The sequence below is a fragment of the Oncorhynchus clarkii genome, chromosome 10 (assembly GCF_045791955.1).
Source record: "Oncorhynchus clarkii lewisi isolate Uvic-CL-2024 chromosome 10, UVic_Ocla_1.0, whole genome shotgun sequence".
Lineage (NCBI taxonomy): Eukaryota > Metazoa > Chordata > Actinopteri > Salmoniformes > Salmonidae > Oncorhynchus > Oncorhynchus clarkii.
Window position 1 is genome coordinate 65,999,630 of NC_092156.1, and position 21,300 is coordinate 66,020,929.

Consider the following 21,300-nt stretch of genomic DNA (forward strand, 5'->3'; position numbering starts at 1 on the left):
TTTATATATATATGTAATAATGACAATTACAATAATATTGAATAATGAACACTTATTTTAACTTAATATAATACATCAATAAAATCAATTTAGCCTCAAATAAATAATGAAACATGTTCAATTTGGTTTACATAATGCAAAAACAAAGTGTTGGAGAAGAAAGTAAAAGTGCAATATGTGCCATGAAAAAAAGCTAACGTTTAAGTTCCTTGCTCAGAACATGAGAACATATGAAAGCTGGTGGTTCCTTTTAACAGTCTTCAATATTCCCAGGTAAGAAGTTTGAGGTTGTAGTTATTATAGGACCATTTCTCTCTATACCATTTGTATTTCATATACCTTTGACTATTGAATGTTCTAATAGGCACTTTAGTATTGCCAGCCTAATCTCGGGAGTTGATAGGCTTGAAGTCATAAACAGCTTAATGCTTGAAGCATTGCGAAGAGCTGCTGGCAAACGTAGTAAAGTGCTGTTTGAATGAATGCTTACGAGCCTGCTGCTGCCTACCACTGCTCAGTCACACTGCTCTATCAAATCATAGACATAATTATAATAACACACAGAAATACGAGCCTTAGTTCATTAATGTGGTAAAATCCAGAAACTATCATTTCGAAAACAAAATGTATATTCTTTCAGTGAAATACGGAACCGTTCCTTATTTTATCTAACGGGTGGCATCCATAAGTCTAAATATTGATGTTACATTGCACAACCTTCAATGTTGTCATAATTAAGTAAAATTCTGTCAAATTAGTTCGCAACGAGCCAGGCGGCCCAAATTGTTGCATATACCCTGACTCTGCGTGCAATGAACGCAAGAGAAGTGACACAATTTCCATACTTTAAAATTACCTGCTAACATTAATTATTTTTAACTAAATATGCAGGTTTAAAAATATATACTTGTGTATTGATTTTAAGAAAGGCGTTGATGTTTATGGTTAGGTACACATTGGTGCAACGACAGTCCTTTTTTCAAGAAATGCGCTTGTTAAATCACCCGTTTGGCAAAGTAGGTTGTGATTCAATGATAAATTAACAGGCACTGCATCGATTATATGCAACGCAGGACAAGCTAGATAAACTAGTAATATCATCAACCATGTGTAGTTAACTAGTGATTATGATTGATTGTTTTTTATAAGATACGTTTAATGCTAGCTAGCACCTTGGCTCCTTGCTGCACTCGTATAACAGGTAGTCAGTCTGCCACGCAGTCTCCTCGTGGAGTACAATGTAATCGGCCATGATCGGTGTCCAAAAATGCAGATTACAGATTGTTATGAAAACTTAAAATCGGCCCTAATTAATCGGTCAACCTCTAATACCTACTGCAGTATAAACCCAAATACCCCCAAGATGAGAACAACAACACGTTTTTACAGCCAGAGAAAGTGAGTTGGCCCACTTTCCTTTCAAATCAGAGCAGAGAAAGTGTGATGCCTGCCGGGAGGATTCCAGCTTCCACTCTGAACGGTTACTTGGCAGAAAACAGGCATTACATCCAGAGGTGAGGCAGAAGTAGTAGGCCTGGCTATGTGTTGGTGCCAGTCCATCTTCTACCACACTCACTGTCCCACGGCAGCACCCATTCTCCTTCCTGCCAGCCCAACCAGAAGTGATGCAATGTGTCCCCCAGCCACGGGATTGGGCGCTGACCTAAATCTACCACCCCCTCCTCTCTGGGGACATGGGCGGAGGAACGAGTGCAGAGGCTTATATTTGGAAGGAGGAAGGAAGGATGTCAGCTGAGAATAAACTGGGAGGAGAGAGGAGAGAGGGGTCAGGAGAAAAGGACAGCAGTGAGGTAAAGACAAATCACAGCCTATAGCTGGAGGTGCTGACTAACGGGAGTCAGGAGATAAGCTGCAGTATACAAATGAAAAGACAAGTCCCACACTCATCTCTCTTTGCTGTGGATTGATTTGAATATGACAGAGCTACCATGGTGCGATAACCGTAACCTTTCACGCCAAGACAGGATCGTAGAGAGGTCACAGGTCAGACAGCAGAACTCAACACGAAGATTAAGGTATTACCCAGACACCGGCCACTGTCACTGCTGAAGCCTGCGACACAGAGAGGAGAGAGTGGCTCACACACAGACAGAACCACTGTGTAGCAGTGGAGGCTGGTGGAAGGAGCTATAAGAGGACAGGTTCATTTTAATGGCTGGAATGGAATCAATGGCACGGAGTCAAATATGTGGTTTCCATATGTTTGACATCATTCCTTTGATTCCAGTCCAGCCATTAAAATGAGCCTGTCCTCCTATAGCTCCTCCAACCAGCCCCCATTGCTCTATAGGTCTATATATAGCAAATCTGCCGAGTAGGGAGAGAGATCTACTGTAAAGTAAAGAAGGTCATGTTGAAATTTCTCAACCTTTGCATACGTTTCTGGAATAATACTCACACACTTCAAACTTACTGAATGAATTTGCCTTTAGTTGTGTAGGGTCTCGTCGGGACAATATACATGATTCTTTATTAAGCACTCCTGTGAAATGACTGAGCTAATAAGTCATGTTGTAATATAATAATGGTATGACCTGACCATGTTCAGTTCATTGGAGGTAGTTGTACATATCTTATTTGGACTATAAGTACAGTTATAATAACAGCTTCCTCTACACCTCAATGTTGACCTTTTCCATTCTCCTCATTATGTTCAAAGTGAACAGATCATTGGCAGAGGTATGAAGGGGGTGCAGAGGGGGACACGTCATATTTTATGCCCAGAGGGTGAAAAATCACTCTAAGGACTGTTTTAACAGCCAATGAAGCACAGAACACTAGCCAGAGCACACACACTGCTCTAAGATCAATGGAGGAGCGATGGACATTCATGAAAACTGTGCTGCCTACTACTACAACGGGTCTGTCATCTATGTGGATCACTCACACACACACACACACACACTATTATGGCTGCACACTACTACTGGGTCATGTGTGTGTCACAACTGCTTAACCAAAAAGGAAGTCCTGCTGATTCAAGAGAGACTAATGATCAAGATTCTCAACCACATGTAATTGACATTTTAGTCATTTAGCAGACACTCTTATCCAGAGCGACTTACAGAACGCACAACCCTGGTGCTTGCTCCATGCTCTACCAACTGAGCCACACGCGACATCATCTATCCTAGAGTTTGAGAGGCATGTCCATGACTAACTACATGGGTTACAATTGCATTACAGTAGTAAACCTGTTTACTGTATTTACATATGACTTTACTGTAAAATGCCTAAGAGAGGACAATCTCTACATGGCATATAGTCTATAGGCCTGAATCCTACTAAGGAGGCTATAATGTAGTATAATTAAAATCACTTTATTGGTCAATTGCACACAAGGTCCAACCGAAATTTGACTTCCGCTTTTAACCCAGGCCCTCCGAAAGACACATACATACAGGTTTTGGAGAGTTGCCCAGGAGGCTAGTATGTAGTATAATAGGCTATAATGTAGTATAATAAACCTATAATGCCGCATTAGCTAGTCTTCTTCCCAAGGGGAAAGCTGATAGCAGAATACACCTGCATATGTATGAACAAGGAGTCAATGTAAAACAGCTGGTGGAACTCTGATGACAGCCAGGACATGAAATGGTTTACAAGATTGTATGATGAAACCTGAGAAATAGGAGTCTGTCTGGTGAAATCTAATAATGAATACCTTGGATCTTTCAGCTCATTCATCAATATGCGCGAGTATTGATCTCTACATGATTTATTATGTCATTTGTAGGACTGGGCTGTGTGTGTGGGGAGGGGGCCGGTGGTAACTGCGTGTCCTTACCCTCCACTAACTCGTCTAGGCTGCTGATCTTCTTGCTGCCGTCCACCGTGTATATGCTCCGGACACCTTGAGGCAGGTTGACGTTGTCCGAGAGAGACCGGGTAAGCTCAATAAGCAGGGCGTCTAAGGACCTAAAACGGTCGTTGGACACGGCATACACCAAACCCTTGAAGTATTTGTCCCCATTTCGGTAGAACCGCACTTTTTTGGCTTTCTTCTCGGAGGTGAGAGACTGGAGCGTGCGCGTTCGGTAAAAGCTACAGTGCGCGCTGTGCGCCGGGCTGGGCACGAGACCGTTGCCTCTGGAGCCTGACTGGGATCCCGAGCCGTTAGCCCGTGATGAACGGTGCGTTTTGTCCCGTTCCTCAAAGTGTTCCCATTCAATACTTCTGCTGAGCGACATGTTCGATCTGTTAATGTTTTGATCTATCCGCAGGAGAAAACAATAGCAGATGGCTCCTCCAAGCAAGCCCTAGTGCCCAACTTGTTCCCAAAGACAGCTGTCAAACAACGCTTTGGCAATCACTGATACAGTAATCGAGAGGCCAGTGTACTTGTAGGCTAGTTCCTCCTTGCGCTGTCAATATGTACTTTTCCGGGGATACAGTCCGCTATTAATGTAACTAGGGGTACTGTAGCCTGAGTTACGGTTACAATCTTACCTTGTCAATAAGGCTGCACAATAAACTCTCGGTTATTGAAATACCAAAAGCTAAACGAAAAGGATTGCTCCAAAACTCAATGTCAACAAACATTCACCGGCAAATTAAAATTAATACCAGGTGCAGAGAGCCTCGACTTGATTGACAGTCAACTGATGCAACCGCTAGTTTACCAATGAACGGAGCCGCACAGGAAAACACTCGATTCCAAGCTATAAGAATGTATCCGGTAGAAAACACAAATGGGAAAAACGAATTCCATGTAGCACAAATACATTGCATGTAAAGCCGGTGTACAACATCCACCGAATCTAACAAAGCCGCATGCTTGCTACAGAAACCGCAAGCCTCCTCCTCTTCTCACATCCTTTCTCAGACGGACGAACCGTTCAACACTAACACTGTAGCACGAGAGGCCACCCAGTCTTGTCATCCAATTCAACGAGGGAGGGAATGCTGCTTCCCCTCAGGGTCCTAACGGTAGTCCTTATACAATTGTTCAGCAAGTGGTGTATTTTCTCAAATGTGCAATTTGGCCCCTAAATTGGAACTTATTTGTTATGTCATTATTTCTGATGTGCCATTTAGCTATTTTTTAGGCAATACCATTCCCTCGAAAAGCTAAAGGAAAAATTATAACCACAAATAGGTGCTAATGGCCAAATCCAGCCACTCTCGGGGGTTTGAAAGTCAAGAAGCGGCTTATGGCTTCATCAGGGTGTCTGAGACAGAGTGATACACCCTGATGAAGTATTTTTTAGCATAGTATTTTATTAGGATCCCCATTAGCTGTTGCTGAAGCAGCAGCCACTCATCCTGGGATCCACACAAAACATGAAACAATACAGAACATTAATAGACAAGAACAGCTCCAGGACTGAACTACACAAATAAGTGTAAGCCGATGCGCCTACTTGGTGTATTTTAATGATGTCTTAGCCCACACATTAGAGGCTTATTAACTTTCAAACCCACAAGAGTGTTTGGATTTTGATATGTCATTTAGCACCTAATTTGTGGTTATTATTCTTCCTTCAGCTTTTCAATTCCCCCCCAAGAGCACCTGTGGTTGTTTTGGAATTACCTGAAGCACTCTTCCTACTTATTTTTCCTCAAGAACACCATTCCCCCATTGACATAAGTCAGTGCTCTTTAAAGGTTATAGACTCAAGCAATACATTGGACATAACACATCTCATCTATACTGTGTGTCCACTGTCCAGTCACCAGAGTGCTACCAAGGTCATAGGCTTACAGTGGCCAGTGGATTACACAGCGAGAGTGATGCCACTTTCTCTCTGCCAGCCTAGCGGGTGCCTAGCTACCTGCATCATCATCACCTGGCACAGCACCACAGGAAGGGCTCAGACCTAGGTCCCATGGTGCCACGGCAACCAATCCTTGAACCAGGAAGTATCCAGGCAGTTAATAACATCAATAGAGAAACATTATTAATATTGAATAATATTGCTCATTATGAAAATAATACGATAATACCTAAAGCGACTTAGAGTCATGCGTGCATATACTTTTACTTATGGGTGGAATCAATCAAACCCACAATTCTCGTTTGCAAGCTCCATGCTCTACCATCTGAGCCATCCAGGACCTTTGAATCTAGTGCCAAAGCAAACAACAGGAGCAACTGAGGGCATTGATCAGGGTGTGACACACAGGGATCAGTACCACTGTCCCTTCATATCCCCCATGTGACAATGCCTGGACGTATGGAGGTGAAGAACAAATCACAACCAGTGTGGTGGACCTCAGTTTACCTTCTTCATAAAGATCCATCAACCGAGACACATAAGGAACTCTCCAGAAAACAAGCATAGCAGCTGCATCAGAATGATGCATTGTTGGTAATTCCTCTTTATGAGATGAAAGGGGATGAAAATGGGGATGAGGAAACAAGGCAGGAAACAAATAGGAAGTCACTAGTCCCCAGGAGAGAGGATATCCTGCACACAATGACAAAGCAGAAAATCCCCCTGAATAATACGATTGAGAATCCCTTGTTCAAAAATGAAAGAGCTAAATGGAGGGATAACAATCAAGAGGATAGACAGTAGAATTCCCTGAAATGGTCTGTCTGTCTGGATATCGGCTAAATGTGTTATATAAAAGAGTTTTCATTCTGTTTCAGGAGGATTTTGGGGATGGATCCACTTAAAGACTTTCCCCCCAAAAATCTTTAAGGACATTTTAATCAGCTACAGTGGAAGAAATGCATGCAGTAGAAATTAGGAAGGTGACATGACCCGGGGGGACCTGTTTACGGTTGCTTGATAACTCATCAAAACAACTCGTTAGCTATTTTATAGAAGTATAAAACTCTTTATACATGTGATACACAGTGTTGTACAGTCAATGACATCCTCCTTAATCATGCTTCTACAAGATCAATTCAGTTTTTAGACTGGAGCTCAAGTTGTCATGCAGTTATTAAGTTTCAATTTCATTAGTTCTTCTCAACCACACGGAGGAGCAGATACAGGTGTAGGATCTTAATTTGAGCCAGTTTGCTACAGAAGGAAAATAATCCTGCAGCAACAGGAAATGTGAATTACTTTGTGGATTATAATTAATGAACATTTTTGTAGGGGTTGATACATTTTTCATTAGGGCAAATCAAGTCTGATATTTTAAACCTTGAATACACTACATGTTTGCATTTCCTGCAATGCAGGAACAAAAGAGGTATCCAATTAAGATCCTACATCTGTAGAAGGCATCTGGAGATTACAATTCAATTTCTTTCTAAGCTGACAGGCTGGTGATGGATGTGTAAATCCGTGTAAGTGTGAACGCACGCATGAGTGTGTGTGCAGGTTTTTGTGCACAAGCACATATGTTAATTTGGATCCAGACATCAGGTGCTGCAGCACAATGTGATTTAAAATGGGGTGGGAGTGGTTGTAGGTCAGAGGTCAAGGGAGTGAGGAAAGGGGAAGAGTTGACCAGCTCATGTGACTGAGGAGGGCCGTCACTAGTTAACACAGCCACATAAACCCCACCCATTTCCACAATTTATCTTCTTAAAATCTGATTTTAAACCTAACTCTAACCTTAACCACACTGATAACCTTAAGCCTAACCCTAAACTTAAATTAAGACCAAAAATCACCTCTTTTTTTAAATGAATTTTTACGAGATAGCCAGTTTTGGCTGTGGGAACTATTGACAACCAGAGTCTCTTTGAACCATTTTATGAACTCTATGTGCATTTCATTCATGGCTTCAGTAAACAATGTAATTGCAGGTCTATGTAACAAGCAGGAATGTTGACGGTTGGTATAATATAATAAAAGTAAGTGTCACGTTCTGACCTTAGTTCCTTTGTTTTGTCTTTGTTTTAGTATGGTCAGGGCGTGAGTTGGGGTGGGCAGTCTATGTTCCTTTTTCTATCATTTGGGATTTCTGTCTTTGGCCTGGTATGGTTCTCAATCAGAGGCAGCTGTCAATCGTTGTCCCTGATTGAGAACCATACTTAGGTAGCCTGGTTTCACGTTTGAGTTGTGGGTGATTATTTTCTGTGTCAGTGTTTGGACCACACGGGACTGTGGCGTTTATTAATGTTGTTATTTTAGTGTTCAGGCCAATAAGCAAGATGAACACTTTCCACGCTGTGCATTGGTCCTCTGATCCTTCCTACTACTCCTCTTTGTCAGAAGAGGAGGACAATCGTTACAGTAAGCCTACAATACATGCATGGATGACCCTAATGATTGACGGAGACAACATTATACCAAAGTAACTAACCATCATCCTGTTTAAAATTATCATAGAAGAGCAAGCAATTTTGAGGACAGTTCTACCACCTGCAAAATCTTGAGAGTCCATTCATGTTGTTCTCTGTTCAAAGCCCTGTGGTTACAGAGCTACTCTGTGTCCCTCTCACCCTATACACTTCTGGGTAAAACCATGCATCAGGCCTGTGGCTACAGAGCTGGAGGTCATGTTGTCCATGGCCACACAATTGAATCCTTTGAAGGGTATTCTCCATAGCATGAGTGCAACTGGCAGCATGGGGTTCCATATTGGGTCAATTATGTTTACATCTGAATCAGAAGCAGGGTTGTGGAGTAATGGATTACTGTAATCCAAACTATATAACGGATTACTGTAATCCGTTACCAACAAAAATATTGTAATCAGATTACAGATACTTTTGAAAAACTAGTTACTTCGGGCATTACTTTTAAATTCAGAATGGATGTTTGCGGACATAAATCTTTGACACTTCTCTGTTTTCTCAATGACATTAAATTAACATTGAAAAAAGGCACAAATTTAAGTTTGTTCAACCTGAGCGTGTCTGACCACAACTCAGAGACCGCTATGATGACACACCAAATGTGTTTGATGGATCGTGGGAAAAGAGCAGAAATAGGCTTTTGTAGGATACAGTCCAAACTATGTCTTCCAATGGTGAAACTGCAGTCGGCATCCAAAGATGATCCAATTTGAATAAACGTTTGGAGGTAAGTATGACAGCAGTGGTGTAGTCTACGGCGATACGGATATCACTTATTATTGATATCTACATGGCGCATTGATGTGAATCACACTGCTGCTCTCTCATTTAGCTATTAGCGCTTTACGGATTGTGGTTGTTGTGGACGGCCGTTCACAAATCTAAATGTGTATTTGAACCCAATAATGGTTGAATTCAAGAAGTTAAAGCTGCCTAATAATCATTGTTATGATACCAGTGGACAGCCAGTGAAAATACCCTCTTGCAACAGCTGCATAGATCCCAGCCTATGGAATAAAAGTGGGGTTTATATTGCTCAATCTAATTCATGTTGATAAAATAAATAATCTATAGGCCTAATGGACACATGCTTAAACTCACACACTTTTGATAGACTTAAAAGGGCAATCTGTAGTGGCTACATCTTTTTGGATTTATAAATGATATATATTAAGGTAAAGATATAATTTAATCATATTATTATATGTAGTAGAAAGCGATGGGTTAGAAGAAGCCTACACAACCAACCCATAAAGTAAAATTTAACATTCATATATGGCCAGCTATGTAAACTTTAACATTGATTTATTCGGCAATAGATGTCGTTCAATTGGTAACGTACATTTTTGTCTTCTTCTAATGTTATCAGATTACGTTAGAGTTTGGGTAATCCAAAAATGGTGTTACTGACTACAATTTTGGACAGGTAACTAGTAACTGTAAAGGATTACATTTAGAAAGTAACCTACCCAACCCTGATCAGAAGTTAATGTTGTTGGCCATGCAGTGAGATGTTCTAACACATGTGGTGATGGGACACACATGCATTTGAGTGACAACTGTTGGTTTAGCAAGAGCAGCTCTGCCACATTAATGATAGGGTTTAATGGTGCCTGTTAGTGGTCAGATTGAGATGTTGCATGTGTTGTTGTTGCTGAATTGACTTCACTTGAAGTTGTTTGACACAATGTTGCATTATAAACTTTTATAACATGTATTTCTGGATGATGATCTGAATTTAACAATGAATGTATACACTAATGCAGGTGTACTGAACATAGTTATTAAAAAAAAACCAAATTGGTTACTTATTCCTAAAGATAAAACATCAAAACATCCTATGTTATCCTATAAAAATAATATTAATTCATACAATGTCAGTGGTACTAGGAGAATAAACTAGGTCAGAGCTCTCCAACGCTGTTCCTGGGGAGCAACCCTCCTGTAGGTTTTCAATCCAACCCGAGTTGCAGTGGTGTATAGTATTTAAGTAAAAAAATACTTTAAAGTACTACTTAAGTAGTATTTGGGGTATCTGTACCTGTCTTTACTATTGATATCTTGCCAACTTTTATTTCACTACATTCCTAAAGAAAATAATTTACATTTTACTCCATACATTTTCCCTGACACACAAGTACTCGTTACATTTTGAATACTTAGCATGACAGAAATGGTCCAATTCACACTTGTCAAGAGAACATCCCTGATCATCCCTACTGCCTCTGCTCTGGCGGACTCACTAAACACAAATGTTTTGTTTGTAAATTATGTCTGAGCGTTGGAGTGTGCCTCTGGCTATCGGTAAATAAACAAGAAAATGGTGCCGCCTGGTTTGTTTAATATAAGGATTTTGAAAATACATTTGGGTACTTTTTCCACCATTGCCCAGTTGTAACTAACCCGATTCAGTTTATCAAACAGCTAATTATTAGAATCAGGAGCGCTAGATTATGGTTGGAGCAAAAACCTACAGGACGGTAGCTCTCCAGGGACAAGTTTGAAGAGCCCTGATCTATGTCCTTATGGGCCTAATACTGTATGATTCCCCAGCACGTTATTTCCCCTAGCCCTCCCTGTATTACCCAAAATACAATCACACTTCAGGGTATACCAGACAAGGCCGAGTATAGCCCACAAAGATCTCCGCCACGGCACAACCCAAGGGGGGCGCCAACCCAGACAGGAAGACCACGTCAGTGACTCAAGTGACGCACCCCTCCGTCCCTAGGAGGGGTGCGTCACTTGAGTGGGTTGAGTCACTGACATGGTCTTCCTTCCTGGAGGGGTGTGTCACTTGAGTGGGTTGAGTCACTGACGTGGTCTTCCTGTCTGCGTTGGCGCCCCCCTTGGGTTGTGCTGTGGAGGAGATCTTTGTGGGCTATACTCGGCCTTGTCTCAGGATGGTAAGTTAGTGGTTGAAGATATCCCTCAAGTGGTGTGGGGGCTGTGATTTGGCAAAGTGGGTGGGGTTATATCCTGCCTGTTTGGCCCTGTCTGGGGGTATCATAAGATGGGACCACAGTGTCTCCTGACCCCTCCTGTCTCAGCCTCCAGTATTTATGCTGCAGTAGTTTGTGTCGGGGGGCTAGGGTCAGTCTGTTATATCTGGTGTATTTCTCCTGTCTTATCCGGTGTTCTGTGTGGATTTAAGTATGCTCTCTCTAATTCTCTCTTTCTCTCTCTCGGAGGACCTGAGCCCTAGGACCATGCCTCAGGACTACCTGGCATGATGACTCCTTGTTGTCCCCAGTCCACCTGGCCGTGCTGCTGCTCCAGTTTCAACTGTTCTGCCTGCGGCTATGGAACCCTGACCTGTTCACTCCGATTACTATTATTTGACCATGCTGGTCATTTATCAACATTTGAACATCTTGGCCATGTTCTGTTATCTCCACCCGGCACAGCCAGAAGAGGACTGTCCACCCCTCATAGCCTGGTTCCTCTCTAGGTTTCTTCCTAGGTTTTGGCCTTTCTAGGGAGTTTTTCCAGCCACCGTGCTTCTACACCTGCATTGCTTGCTGTTTGGAGTTTTAGGCTGGGTGTCTGTACAGCACTTTGATATATCAGCTGATGTAAGAAGGGCTATATAAATACATTTGATTTGATTTTGATTTATCCCACCTACATGATCAAAACCGTGTGTAGTATGTCTCCACACAATGTAGGCCAGTGGCCTGGTAAGAAAGTTAAAATCACTCTCTCTAACACAAGCACACCCTCTTGATTTATCTTTCTCTCTCCTTTCACGATCTAAGCGAATTAAATTATAGCAGGTCGCCTCAGGTTCGGGCATCTGTGGGGGGACCGGGTTTCCCATGACCCACTTCACTCACATTCCATTAGAGGCAGGAGGGTTGGCATTGCCGCGAGGTCAGCCGGTGTATTCCAGTTCCTCAGCAGTTTGGAAAGAGAGACATTCCTGAGACTTCTTAGGCTGACAACAGACGAGAGAGAATCTGGCACGGGACTTAGAAAGGTAACACTGCAGGCAGATAGTGTGGGTCTGCAAAAGTAATGGTCAAAGTATCACTACAACAGTATACAATAGTATACTATTTGGTTTTCTGTTGTGAAAATGTCTGAGATTACAAAAATGAACATAGAGACAATTTTTGGCCACAAGATGGAGCCCAATATCTTCTATATTCAATCTTCAAACCAAGCTGTCCTTTTCATGCATGTCTGAGCTCTAAAACTCAGTCAGATTTGTATGAAACATCTCAATAAAGCATCAGACACCTTATCTGAAACAGAGGAGGCAGAGTGTGTGAAAAACATGGGATATGATGACATTAAAACAGGCAGTGGGAGTGAATGAGCTGACCGGATAGAGGTGCTGATTCACCCACACCATGTCATGTTTGATATTCACAGTGAAACCGTCCATGGATGCGACTGCTGCTGCAATGCTAAGATCAGGCACTGTATATTCTAATGAGAGGAGTCCTCATGATATGGACACTTAATATACACAGTAGATTATAGTCTAGACTCATTTACACAGTTTTTCCTGACTAGAGTTTTTTTCTTTCTTGTCAGGTGAAATGTTCAGGAAAAACTCCAGGCCCTAGTTATTAAGGCTACAACTAAACATTTTTTCCTGGTCAGATTAAGTGTTCAGGAAAACTCCTGGAAATGTCAAGTTGCTATCGATGGGAAAAGAGGGAAGACCAGGGTCTAGAGACACTGTGGTTCTGTCCTCATTGCTCCACCATAGAACCGCCACCTTGACATAAACCCATAACCCCATGCCACATGACAAACAGCCCCAGATCAATGCTAGAATGTAGACGTTGTAGCTGATGGATTGTTGCATGCATCTTATCCCCCTCGGTTAGCCCAGACCTCCAGTGATTTATCCAGGGAGAATTTGTGTCGTTAACCCAGGGATGAGACACTTTTCCCTGGGATGAGAGAGATGAGCCAGGACCCAGGCTGGGGCTTTGTTTGACAAGTGTCAGCCTTGATTAGTGTGTCGTGAATGAAATTATGCCAACCTCCCCCTCCGGTAACAAATATCCGGCTTGACAGATTCATGAGGGCGCTAATGGACTAATATTTTCATCTGGCTACATGCTAGGACTGGAGTATGTTATTTATCAAATGTTATTCATTTAGTGATATGGAAAGTCCTCCATGAGAGGAGAGTACCATGATGCGTGATCCATTGACATATTTCAAAGGTCAAATCAAAGGTCAAATAGGGGGTGGTATATTTGTCCTCCACTGCATGTACAAATGGGTAAAGGGGTCAAGGCCAGGGATCAGCCATTATTCACCGCGACCCTGGAGCAATTAGAGCTAAGTGCCTTGTCGAGCATGGACAGATTTTTCACCTTGTCGGCTCAACAACCTTTCGGTTACTGGACCAACACTCTAACCATTAGGCTACATTTGTGGGGGTGGACTGGGTATGGAAATAGGGATAGGTTGTGTGTGTTAAGCAAATGTCCCTCAAGGTCAGAATTTTAGGGAAGGTTAGTTGCTCTAACGCATGGCTGTAGACACCATACAAGTCAACAGCCATGTATCAAGGAAAAATGGTTACCTGAACCTAGATCTGTGCCTGCTGGAAGGCAACTTCCTGCTTGAGCATCTGATATATGGCTAGAGCACAGATAGACCGTCGCTGTGGAGCTACAGTCTAGAACCAGACACATAGATGTTCAATAGATGGCACTGTTACCCAGGCTCATTGCTCTCCCTTCCTACCTCTCTCTTTCCCACCCTCTCTCCTTCCTTCCCTCCCTCCCTCCACCCTTTCTCCCTCCATCCCTCCTCAGACCTACTCCAATCTGGCTGAGGTGAGTTAGGTTCAGAGAAATGAGAACTTTTCCAACAACTCCAGTATGATTCTCCTCACACAACCCAAACCATCCGTCCGCCTAGAAGGCTACCGGGGTTGCCCCTAGCAACGCACAAAAATAATACATTTAGTAGGCCATATTTCTTAACAAATTAACACATTCAGAAGTTATTGGCATGGGTTTTGAAATGCATTTTTAATTTCAAGACGTTTCCTCGGTGAGAAAACGGATCCGTTCCAAATTGGAGTCGGGCGCTAAAACGGGATTAGTGACATAGATCGTTCCACCCGGTGCCTGAGACAATAGTTGCTGTGGTTGCTAGGAAACCCGTCCCTACCGTCTTTACCAGGAGGCTTACCACCTAGCCGAGCCATGTGCCCATGCTAGATAGATCATTCTTTCCTCATGATAGATAGAGGAGAAATATAACCAGGCAACAGAACCTAACCTCACAGCTGTTTAGGTTGCATATGAAATGGTACCCTATTCCCTCTAAATGCACTACTGTTGACCCTCAGTCAAAAGGGGTCAAATGCAGTGCAATCGGGTGCTATTACATAAGCAGACTTATACCTAAGAATAAACACCTCAACTTGACAGGGAATATAACAAGTGACAAAGACTTTTCAAACTGCTCAAACATTCACATCATAATAATGCTCTGTCGTTGGTAAGAGAGGGTGGATGGAAAATCAAATCCTCCCTTGATATATGGGTGATAAATACAGATATTGGTTTCATGTGTTTGAATATGTTGACTCTGAATGTTCAGATAAATGGTTTATTATGATAGCAATGATCAGGCTGTTTGAGTGTGTCTAAATGCTACCCGGGTCCATCTGAACAATGTCATTTTGTCTTTTCATCCATGCAATCCATCTGTTGGGCATTTCCATCCCTCTATCCCTTCATCCCTTCATCCCTCCCTTGTTCACCCCATGCTGGTCCAGGAATGTTGTATATTTTGCAGCTTTGGGTGCTTTTTGGAAAATATTCCTCTAACAGTGATGTGGTTTAGTGTAATCTCTAACAGAGCATGACGCACTGTAGGGCCACTTCAAATATGATAACAACAATACCACTCTCAAAGGTTTGTTGAGACTTAACACAGAACTTGGACCGCCTCAGGGTGCAGTGGCATAACGCAAAATATGACAGGCTATGAAGATTGATAATCTTTCTCTTTACTATGTTGTATGTCAATAAGCATAACACAAAACATGACATATGAAGTTTAACTCATGTTAACTGATGTTATGTCAATAAGGTTTTTTCCCTCCCAGTTGTACAGTAGTTGGGTTGAAGTGAGGCAAGGCGAGACGCTATAAGGTGATATGGAGGGCCACTGCGGATTTGTCTTGAACGGGGACACCGTTTTGGTGTGGTGCCAGACTCTGGCTCCGACGGCACAGTTACTCTCGTAAAATGTTTTGACACCCACAATAAGTCGGCCAGGCAGAGTGCAGTGTTTTACTGTGATTAAATCCCCCGGCCTGTTTGCAGTAAAACTGTAGGGCTCTCTCTTTCTGTCGCTTTCGCAATGATCTCTCTCTCCTCTCTCACTGTGTTGCTCCCTCTCTCTCGCTCTCTTTCTCTCTCTGTTACTCCCTCTAACTATCTTTTGCCCTCTCACTCCATCTCTTCCCCCTCAAACTCTTTAAACTCTCTCTCTCTCTGTGTGACCCAGACTCAGGGGGAGAGAGGTTAGTGAGGACAAGCCTGAGAATCCTGTTAAACATGATGGTTTAGACACTCATTACTGGACTGGATTAAAATAAAACTGACTGAATATAGATTATACACAGTTTTACTGTCCCTAGATTAGAATAACCTAGTATTATACAAATGTTTGGTTTGAGAAATATAATCTCAAAAATGTGTATATACAGTGCCTTGCGAAAGTATTCGGCCCCCTTGAACTTTGCAACCTTTTGCCACATTTCAGGCTTCAAACATAAAGATATAAAACTGTATTTTTTGTGAAGAATCAACAACAAGTGGGACACAATCATGAAGTGGAACGACATTTATTGGATATTTCAAACTTTTTTAACAAATCAAAAACTGAAAAATTGGGCGTGCAAACTGAAAAATTGGGCGTTCCACTTCATGATTGTGTCCCACTTGTTGTTGATTCTTCACAAAAAAAATACAGTTTTATATCTTTATGTTTGAAGCCTGAAATGTGGCAAAAGGTCGCAAAGTTCAAGGGGGCCGAATACTTTCGCAAGGCACTGTATATATGTGACCAATTGAATAATGAATAAAAGTTTTGCCGTAGGCCGACATTGTTTGGAATAAATCCTTTTTGACAACCCAGTTGTCAGTTTGATGATTGTTTAGATGAATCTGCACTAAAATGTGTGACTCGTTTCTATAGGCAACATTCTCAAATAATGTAATCTTACACTACCTCGTTTGAATAGTAGTCCAACTGGACCTGTGTTCTCTTCGTTGACAGTTTACAGTCGACGGGAAGAGTCCGGGCGACAGTATCACATCACTGCCAGATTTCGGGTTCCTATTCTGATTCACAACAAAGTTTCAATGATACAGCTCTGACCTCCATCAGATGCCGTGGTCGTATCATAGAAACTCTCCCCCCTCCTCTCTGCTGCATTCACACCATGGTACTGAGTCTTCATAGCCCACATTTGTCCTTCCGATGATGACTGATCGTTAAACCAAACGGCCTAATTGTTTAATTAGGTTGGTCAAAGGAGAAGTGGCAGCTGCAGGGTGATTCATGTTGTTGCTACGTTTCCTGCTGCAGTAATGGCCTGTCAGCGGGAGGTGGTGTGCAGGCGGGCGGAGGGGTGGCGAGGAGTGATGCGCCCTTTAGCAGGAGAGCTGGCATCTGTCACTCGTGTCAGGGTAATGGGGGAGCGAGAGGCTGCCAGGTGGAACTGGGTGGTTGGCTTTCTTTGTTTGTTTCTAAACTGGGCTTAAACGTTCTCTCTCTCTGTTTCTCATTCCCAACTCACTTGTTAGAGTCACAGTGTGCGGTTTAGAAGAAAGAGAAAACAAACAAATGTGAGGTAGTCTGTTTTACAGTGTCCAGTATCCGCTCTGTACTACTAGCAGTTCTCTCATTGGGAGATTCTCAATTGGAAAAAGTCCATCCTCGACTCCTCCATCCTCCATCCGGAAACGGTCAAGGAGAGTGTCAATTTGTTAGTAGGCGAACTAAGGAGTATCCTCCCCTCCTGGATTACCTCCTTCGGTTAGAGGATGCACCAGAGTATCCAACCAGCGTCTATTGCAGAAGACTTTTGACACCAGCCACGCCCCCTTTGAAACAGCTGTGCTTCTCTTGGAGGAGGAAAGCACATATTTAAAACAATACGATACATCCTTTTATCTATAAACGGTCTAGCACAATTAGATTTGTTTTTACAATTTTACTCATTTATTTTGTTATTCCCTGTAAACGTAATTTGCACTAGTGATTATGAAGAGTCTCATTTCTTACAAGCACATTTGTTTCCATGTTTTCTCTCCTCATTTATCTTTGACCTTTTTCAAAAGGAACATTTCCTGTTGTCCTCGGTTGGCTGGCGGTCATCTTTTGTTTCCGTCAAAGTCTTTCCCACAGCCCAGACAGTGGGAAGTCAGTCAGTCAGTCAGTCACGTGTGTCTTCTCCGAGTGTGTAGTTTGTGTTATGCCTTGTTGAAGTTAAAGGTCCAATGCAGCCATTTTTATCTCAATATCAAATCATTTCTCGGTAACATTTAAGTACCTTACTGGGATTGTTTTCAATTAAAATTGTGTTAAAAAAAGCAAAAAGCTTCTTAATAAAGAGTCATTTCTCAAGAATTTTACTAGGACTCTCTGGGAGTGGTTTGAGAGGGGAGGGACTAGCTGTTATTGGAACTCTCTTTTTTGTTTGTCACCAGGCAGGCCAAAACTCCACCCCACCAAAACAGGCTGAAATTTCTGTATTTTCATACAGCTCTTACACTAAAAGGGCATTATCATAAGTTTTCACAATTTCACAGCATTATTCCAACCTCATAGTGTGGAACTACTAAAACACAGGAAAAATAAAAATGTTGATTGCACTGGGCCTTTACTGCTCGGGAGCTTTTGGTTTAAATATTTCAAAACAAGATGATCGGATGAAGTTTCCTTGTTGTGTGGTGACATCCATTAGTGTGATGTTCCGAGCCCATCCTAAGGGGGAAGAGGAACGAAGCCAGCAGAGAGAAGACCCCTAAAAGGATTTCACTATCTGCCAATAGACTTTTCTCACTGGCAGCTGTGTCACCCACAACAGCTAGACTACACTACTTTCCAGAATCACATCACCTTAGGGCTGAAGTTGTTGATGCTTGGAAGGATTTATGTGCCAGTTTTCTCTGATGTTCGCTTTAAAATGTGACCTGATTAAACACCTCAAGTCTCTCTCTCTCTCTCCCTCTCTATCGACCTCCCTCTCTTTCTCACACCTCTCTCTCTATCTTTCTCTCTTCTCCATCTCTCTCTTCTTCTTCCTTCTGTCTCACTGGTCTCTCTCTCTCCCCCTCTTTCCCTCTCTATCATACACTAACACGCTTCATCTTTTACAAGTCTGTAGATTGGGACAGGTGGCCTTTACATAATTGACCACATTGCTGTGTGGGCTCTTCTCCCTCCCCTCCCTTGGCGTGTGGGGCGGCTATGCCTGGCTAAAACTCAGCCACGCTGCTTCCATCGAACCCCTCAGCTGAACCCATCACACTGTATCTAGAGCTAAGAGCAGTCGCTAAGAGGAATCTCTCACAATCTCACAGACAAACTTTTGGGTAACTGCATAATGCATTATGATTCAGGTATAATGCATTATGATTCAGGTATAATGCATTATGATTCAGGTATAATGCATTATGATTCAGGTATAATGCATTATGATTCAGGTATAATGCATTATGATTCAGGTATAATGCATTATGATTCAGGTATAATGCATTATGATTCAGGTATAATGCATTATGATTCAGGTATAATGCATTATGATTCAGGTATAATGCATTGCAAGACTTGTCATAAGAATGTTATGACACCTTTATAATGGATTATTGATGACTGTCAGAAAAGCCCAACCTTGTGTGGTACTAATACTATGAAATGTTCTTCACGAAGGAATGAAATATCAAATAACATTGGCTCTGGTCCAAACAAACTGCCATCCTGTGACAGTTGGGATAAACATGGTGTTGTAGTTTGATTCTGACAATCTCTGTTGTTTGCATGGTTGGTGTATTTATACTGGACAGAAATACAAATGAAACCTGTAAAGTGTTGGTCCCATGTTTCATGAGCTGAAATAAAAGATCCAGGAAATGTTCCATACGCACAAAAAGCTTATTTCACTCAAATTTAGTACACAAATTTGCTTACATCCGTGTTAGTGAGCATTTCTCCTTTTCCAAGATAATTCATCCACCTGACAGGTGTGGCATATCAATAAGCTGATTAAACAGCATGATCATTAGTAAAAGGCCACTCTAAAATGGGCAGTTTTGCCACACAACACAATGCCACAGATGTCTCAAGTTTTGAGGGAGCTTGCAATTGGTATGCTGACTGCAGGTATGTCCAGCAGAGTTGTTGACAGAAAATGTAATGTTCATTTCTCTACCATAAGCCGCCTCAACTTGTTTTAGAGAATTTGGCAGTCTGTCCAACTGTTCTCACAACCGCAGACCACGTGTAACCACTCTAGCCCAGGACCTACCCACCCAGCCTTTTTACCTGTGGGATTGTCAGACCAGCCACCCGGACAGCTGAGGAAACTGTGGGTTTGCAGAACCAAATAATTTCTGCATAAACTGTCAGAAACCATCTCAGGGAAGCTAATCTGCGTTCTCATCGTCCTCACCTGGGTCTTGACCTGACTACAGTTCGGTGTCGTAACCAACTTGTGATCAAATGCTACCCTTTGATGGCCACTGGCACGCTGGTGAAGTGTTCTCTTAACGGATGAATCCTGGTTTCAACTGTACAGGGCAGATGTCAGACAGCGTGTATGGCGTTGTGTGGGTGAGTGGTTTGCTGATGTTAACGTTGTGAACAGAGGGACGTACAGAGGGTTATGGTATGGGCAGGCATAAGCTACGGACAACAAACACAATTGCATTATACCAATGGCAATTTGAATGCACAAAGATACTGTGACAAGATCCTGAGGCCCATTGTCGTGCTATTCATCTCCACTTCTTCCATGGCCTGCATACTGACATGTTTGGGATGCTCTGGATCAACGTGTACGACAGCGTGATCCAGGTCCCGCCAATATCCAGCAACTTCGCACAGCAATTGAAGAGGAGTGGACAGAATTCCACAGGCCACAATAAACAACTCTATGCGAAGGAGATGTTCTGTGCTGCATGAAGCAAATGGTGATCACACCAGATACTGACTGGTTTTCTGATCCACACCCCTACATTAAGGTATCTGTAACCAACAGATACATACAGTATCTGAATTCCCATGTGAAATCCATAAAATAGGGCCTACTGAATGTATTTCAATTGACTGATTTCCTTATATGAACTGTAACTCAGAAAGATATTTGAAACTGTTGCATGTTGCATTTACAGTGCCTTGCGAAAGTATTTGCGACCTTTTGCCACATTTCAGGCTTCAAACATAAAGATATAAAACTGTATTTTTTTTGTGAAGAATCAACAACAAGTGGGACACAATCATGAAGTGGAACGACATTTATTGGATATTTCAAACTTTTTTATCAAATCAAAAACTGAAAAATTGGGCGTGCAAAATTATTCAGCCCCCTTTAAGTTAATACTTTGTAGCGCCACCTTTTGCTGCGATTACAGCTGTAAGTCACTTGGGGTATGTCTCTATCAGTTTTGCACATCGAGAGACTGACATTTTTTCCCATTCCTCCTTGCAAAACAGCTCGAGCTCAGTGAGGTTGGATGGAGAGCATTTGTGAACAGCAGTTTTCAGATCTTTCCACAGATTCTCGATTGGATTCAGGTCTGGACATTGACTTGGCCATTCTAACACCTGGATATGTTTATTTTTGAACCATTCCATTGTAGATTTCGCTTTATATTTTGGATCATTGTCTTGTTGGAAGACAAATCTCCGTCCCAGTCTCAGGTCTTTGGCAGACTCCATCAGGTTTTCTTCCAGAATGGTCCTGTATTTGGCTCCATCCATCTTCCCATCAATTTGAACCATCTTCCCTGTCCCTGCTGAAGAAAAGCAGGCCCAAACCATGATGCTGCCACCACCATGTTTGACAGTGGGGA

The 21,300-nt window shown here is 42.3% G+C and overlaps 1 protein-coding gene across 3 annotated transcripts in view; it reads right to left on the reverse strand.

Moving 5' to 3' along the window:
• The window catches only part of LOC139419014 (doublecortin-like kinase 2a), a 68,943-nt gene extending 64,126 nt beyond the window's left edge, over positions 1 to 4,817 (reverse strand). For all 3 annotated transcript variants that reach the window (XM_071168835.1, XM_071168834.1, XM_071168836.1), the window contains exon 1: positions 3,809 to 4,817. In XM_071168835.1, coding sequence (XP_071024936.1) covers positions 3,809 to 4,211 — 403 coding nt within the window. In that variant the 5' untranslated portion in view covers positions 4,212 to 4,817. The remainder of the gene's footprint in view (positions 1 to 3,808) is intronic.
• Between the last annotated feature and the right edge of the window lie 16,483 nt (positions 4,818 to 21,300).